We start from the raw sequence: 6,000 nt of genomic DNA, 5'->3' as shown, positions 1-6,000 counted from the left end.
AGTAAATCCTGGATTTAAGGCCGAAATCGGTGAAATCCGGATGTATCAGTTCCGAGGCTTTATTTTTTTTCAAAAAATGACAGTCTGTGAAGTTTTAGGTTAAATCCAGCTTAAATACTGCTCTAAATCCGTTACCAGAGGCGCTAAATCTTGTTTAAATTTCGGTTAAATCTTGCAATCCAACTGATCTGGCTCTCTCGCGTCATATTTCCCCCAGTCATGGCTACTCGGAGGAAGCTTGCGCCAGCCTCAAAGAAGCCCCAGCAAGTGGAGTACCCGCCGATGGAAACGGCGGTTCGGCTGGCGCCGCCAAAACTGGGGCTGGTCCTAGCCGCCTCCGCCATCTTCTTTATCCCGTTCGCCTATCTTGTCTTAATCCACTACAGCATCGAGGTGGAGTTGAGGCGGTCGATTGCCATTTGCGCTGCTATGAGCATCGCCGGGTTTGTCGTTTCCCTCAGGATGATCCCAGTGGCTGCGCGGTATGTACTGAAAAGAAATATGTTCGGATACGATATCAATAAGAAGGGAACGCCGCAGGGGAACATTAAAGTGTCAGTTTTTATTCTGCCTGGTTTTGCTCTTGTTTGACTCACTTTTCTGATTTAATTTTAGTCATGCAACTTGCGTTAGTAGATCTTCATGTGGTTACTGTAACGTCTCTTTCTTTTTTTTTTCCTTTTTGGTGATGCAATGGAAAACTTTGTCAGCGATAATAAATTTAGCTGGTCTCGGAATTCAGGATTTCATTTTGTAATAAAGGAAGCTGTGATACTTAGATTTCAATTAAGCTATATATTTTTTTCCTGAACCGTGATTATATTTATAGTCGGAATTGCATGAACAAAAGAACATGAATTCTTGAAATACGTCAAAGAAGAAAATCAAGATGACTCAAGTGATTTGAAAAAGGTACAAAAGGAGAGGATAGTAGAGAAGAGGGGAAGTAAATTAATGACAAGTAGTTTCTTGCATTAAAGAGAATTGACAAATGCATACACAATTTTGAGGCGACCTTTTACACAACTCGGATCTAAAGGAATCATTGGAAGCAACTTCATTCACGTAGAAGTGGGTTGGCCAAGAGTCTCATTATGTGGAGTTTTTTTTTTCCTTCATTAAATTCAACACTGAATGCAACAAGATCTCATTGTTTAGACGAGGGCTAATGGATCAAAATCTAAAATAGTTATTAGCAAAGGATAATATTTAAAAAAAATAAATACATTTCAATTTTATTTATGAAAGAAAGCAAAAGTAACCTATAAAACTTATCCTTCTATGGTGGTAATTGATGTCATTATAAATGGTAGAAGAAATAGAATGTTACACAGCTATGAAACAAAAATAAAATTTGTAGAGGAGACTGAAAAGAAATATGAGAGAAATACAAAAGAAAAAGACAAAACGTAGATATTTTGAGGATTGATTTACTTCACTCATATAGGTTGGAACCTATCCATTTACACAAGTTCAATTTTGGGGAAATCCTTGAAAGCAACAATTCTTCTTGAGAATGCTGGTTGAAAAATATAGAATAGGCATAGTTTTAAATCAATAAGACAATTCTCATTGTAATCATTCGGAGGCCTTTTATGGAAAAGAGCTATGAGAATCAATGAATAAAATAACCTTTAATAAACTAAAGATGATCTCTTAGTAGAAAATAAAGAATAATTATTTCAAAGAGATTAAAAATTTATCCATACTAATAAGTATGATGAGGAGCAATTAAACTTAATTTAAAACAAAAAAAAATTAAAAAATAATGAACTAAGCAATTTATGTCTGTAAATTTGGCTTATTTCAATAGTAAGTTGAATTTTGTTATGATCTTTATTGTACTGCATTCATTTAGTTGAACTGTGAAGAAATAATTCAAAAGAGTTTGTGATATCGGAGTTACCCCAAAACATAATAGAAAAAACATATATTATTGTTGAAATTCAAATAAATTACAATGACGACTCTTCAAAATAAGAAATAAATGATACAAAGTATAAAAAGACACTTTAAGGCGACGACGAAAGGGATGGGCGGTGGCTGACCAGCCAGGTTGTTGGAGCTGGATAGCTGTTTTGGACAACAATAAGGACATTTGTTGAAGCTGTGACTTGGAGAAGGGCAGGGGTTGCGTGGGATGTAGGCATGAGACTGGGACGGAGTTGCGTACAGGGTAGTAGCAGCTAGTTGGTTGTGTGGGAAGGTGGCTGATTATAGCAGGAGATGGTGGAGCAAGTTACGTGATGGCAGAAGGGTGTGGGTGGAACTGGAGACGGGTAGGAGAGGGGGCGGCTTAACAAGCTGCATGGGGAAAAAGTAGTGGTAGATGATATGGAGCCGGCAACAGGGTTTGCGGCAGAGAACCGGGTGGAGAGTGCGGGTAAGCTATAGGAGGCAGGGAGGTGGAATGCTGACGGCTGAAAAACCAGGGAAAGAGTGGAAGAGTGACTGCAAAGGGGGGGTTGGGGAAGGTAAGTATCCCTGCGGGATCGGGTTACATTTGGAGCACCCCTCGAACCTTTGGAGAAGATCACCACGTCGGACGGGTTACAACCGGAGCACCTTCTCGCATTTGGATACATCTCTAGAAGGGAAAACAACCTCCGATGAAAAGCTGGATAGAAATTTGGAATCAAAATGATCGAAAATGCAACCCTATAGAGTAGCACATATATTTATAATAAGTAAAACAAAATGGGAGGGGCAAAGGGTGGCAAATCTTGTTTCATTAAAGTGCTGGCCAGTCCTACCTCTCTGCTGGACCAACACTCATCTGCTGCATTGATTGGTCCAGCCCTGAGCCCCGCATCAGTCTCCCAATGTTGGGGGAGTTTCAATTTCATTTGACGAAACTCTGGTTCGTTGTAGCACGAAGTTAAGGCTATCACATTGAAGGTAGCATAGATATTGTAATCTCCTAGTAGGTCGATCATTTAGGTGTTGTCAGCCCACAACACACCTTGATAAAATAAGGGCCTGTTTATGGCAGCTTATAGCCGTTTGGATCACACGTTTGATCTGCATTTTTAAAAACCTCATTTTATATTTCTACTACACGCGAGCCGTGGGCTTCATGCCGTGGTCGGCGTTTCGTTCGCGTAATTAATGGATTATTCCACCCGTACCCTTAATCCGGTTTCAAACTCTTTCTTTCCGCACTCGCCTCTTTGGTCGCTTGCTCGCTCGTCGCTGTCTCATAAGAAGTTCCCTTTCCGTTTCCTTCAGTAGCTAGCAGAGTTAGCTCTGTTCATTTTTGCCAGGAGATTCAACCCTCTGAAATGGTAAACGATCGCTATTTCTCAAAATTTGTTTTTTTTTTGATTCTGCGGAAACAAATGTGCAGCAAGACGGAAGCAAATTTGGTTTCTCTGTGAATAAAGCTTTTAAGGAACAAGAGAGAGGTGCAACTGAGGCAGATGCAGTGCGATATTGTTGTGCTTCTCCAGTCAGGTCAGGAGGACGCTGCCCGGATACGGGTACTGCGTTCCCATCTTGCTTTTTTTTTTGCTTTTTTTTTTGTTCTAGTTGTCATTTTTTTTTTCAGTTTTATGATTTTGATCTCTGCAACCTGCAAACGACCGATTTTTTCTTAACTGTCATAAAATCTGTATTTCGTGGATAGGGTTCAGCTTTGTCTAGGATCACAGCGAAATTTCTATTCCAATGGGTTATAGTCTTTTGTAGAAATTTTTGCTATGATGTTTGTTGGAGAAGTGATTTACAAAAACCTTCTTCGATTCAAATGCAGTCACTGTTGTTATTTGAGTGACTTTCTTCTTTTATTATGTGTCTCTAGCTGTTCAAGTTTGTAACTTTTTAAACCTGCAAATCAGCTTTTCTCAAAACGCACAAATCAAACAACTTATTCAAAACAGGGGCAGAATGATCTTTTATCCAGAATCAACTGTTTTCCAAACGCATAAATCAAACAGTCAAACAACTTATCCGAATCAGCTGCTGATCAGCAGCTTATCAAGATAAACAACTTATTTGAATAAGTCAGATAAGCTGCAGCTGCCACGAACAAACTCTAAATATGCATTCTCTCTTAACACATCATGAGCTGGAGTTGCATATAAATGTAGGCCTCCTAATATAAATCTTGAGCCCTTTAATCTGAAATATTTTTTTTCCACTTCTCGTACTCAACATAATTTAACTGATAAATCAATATGTGAGGAAAAATCAACTATGCGAGAAAACTTGTGTCAGACTGCACCACTTTCACTAGCAACCACTCAAGAGAGATCTTCTCTTCACTGATATGACCTAAATCCCATTGACAAATTTCTTATCCCATCAAGTTTTTAAGATAAATTTCAATGCTGGGATTTGTTTGGATATTTGACGATGGGTACCATGCTGAACTGATTCTAACATCTGAATAACTCAATGTAATCTTTCAGACATGGCATAAAAGGGTCTCATTTTTGACGTGCAGGACCTTCCTCTGTAGGGGCAACTCAGGAATAAGTCCATAGATCTAAACGGTTTGAATTTCTCTCATATGGGGTTGCAATGCATTTGGAGTTGTTCCTCAAGCTCAAGACTGCCTTGGACACTTACCGTGAAGTCAGGTGTAGTCTTTTCCACGGGCTTAGATGGAACTATGTGCATTTTTCCCTTCTTAATTTGTAAGCTGGTTCTCTTTCTTTGTGTCATCATCTTCTTCAGTTTCTACTATGTCATTACCCAATTTTTCAACAACCCCTTGCTCAGTGAAACAATTCACTCTCTGGCTGTGTATTATGATTCAACATGTCCAAATCCGTGACACTTGCAACACTTTGTTGCTGTTACGGATTTAGGGATGCGGATTATTTCCACATGTTCTCCAATTTGAATCAGCTTTTCCTCTGATGGGGTCGTCTTGGGTGTTCTCCTAGGTTTACTCTGGCTATAAGATTCTGAGGTTGAACTTTAGATGTGGTGGTTATTCGGTGATGTGGTCCCTCCACTTTTGAAGCTAAAGTCTGAACATTCTGTCGATAGTAAGTTGGTAGTAACTGGCACTGCATCTACTGCTTCATCTTTAAATTCTCCCATCCCATTCTCCTCTTAAACTCTCCAAATCCTAGGTGAGGGTAATCTCCCTCTGGGTTATCTTATCAATTTCCGCAAGCCTCTGTTGAAGAAGATGGAGCTCTTGCAGTATCTTCTACCCGATAGACTCAGACATGTATCTCATTTGTTGCATGGTTAGGGTTTTGGGTTGGGAGGTGAAAGTTGTAAAAATTGATTTTGAAATCAGTAAAAGGAAATTAGGGTTAGGACAAATTTTTGCTATGGTTTGGGAATAGGAAAGAAAATTTTTGCTTAAAGTTGATGCTATGAAACTTTAGGATAGGAGTAGGGTTAGATTAGCTCTGATACCAATTGATACTAGAGTTAACCTAAGAAACAAAAGAAAAAATATATATTACTATTGAAATTCATATAGGTTACAACGACCACTCTTCAAACCATTAAATAAATGATAATAAGCATAAAAAAGCACTTTAGGGTGACAACGAATGGGATGGGTGGCAGCTGGCCCGCCGGGAGGTGGATTGCGGTTTTGGACAACAGTAAGGCCATGTGTTGCGGTTGTAGCTAGGAACAGAGTAGGGGCTTGTGTGGGCTGTAGGCTTGATACTGGGACGGAGTTGCGTGCACGGTAATACAATAGCAAGGTGGTCGTATGGGAAGGTGGCCAGTTGGAGCAGGAGATTGTGGAGCAGGTTACAAGGGTGTGGGTGGAACTGGACACAAATGGAAGAGGGGGCGGATCAACATGCAGGATGGTGAAAGAGTAGCGGTAGATGATATGGAGTTGGAAACATGTTTTGTGGCAGTGAAGCAGGTAGAGAGTGCGGGTAAGCTATAGGCGACAGGAAGGTGGAGTGCTGGCGGTTGGAAAACCAGGGAAAGATTGACTGCGGAGAGGGAGTTTAGGAAGATAAGTATCCTCCCATGATGGAGTTATAGTCGGAGTACCCCTTGAACTTTGGAGAAGAT

At 40.0% G+C, this 6,000-nt stretch overlaps 1 protein-coding gene across 2 annotated transcripts in view; it reads left to right on the top strand.

Annotated features, from left to right (window-relative positions):
- Positions 1-340: 340 nt before the first annotated feature.
- The window catches only part of LOC110030260 (UDP-N-acetylglucosamine--dolichyl-phosphate N-acetylglucosaminephosphotransferase-like), a 34,305-nt gene continuing 28,645 nt past the window's right edge, over positions 341-6,000 (top strand). For both annotated transcript variants that reach the window (XM_020732887.1, XM_020732886.1), the window contains exon 1: positions 341-554. In XM_020732887.1, coding sequence (XP_020588546.1) covers positions 430-554 — 125 coding nt within the window. In that variant the 5' untranslated portion in view covers positions 341-429. The remainder of the gene's footprint in view (positions 555-6,000) is intronic.

This window comes from Phalaenopsis equestris, unplaced genomic scaffold (assembly GCF_001263595.1).
Source record: "Phalaenopsis equestris unplaced genomic scaffold, ASM126359v1 Scaffold000690, whole genome shotgun sequence".
Classification (NCBI taxonomy): Eukaryota; Viridiplantae; Streptophyta; class Magnoliopsida; order Asparagales; family Orchidaceae; genus Phalaenopsis; species Phalaenopsis equestris.
This window is presented reverse-complemented; position numbering and strand designations above follow the sequence as displayed.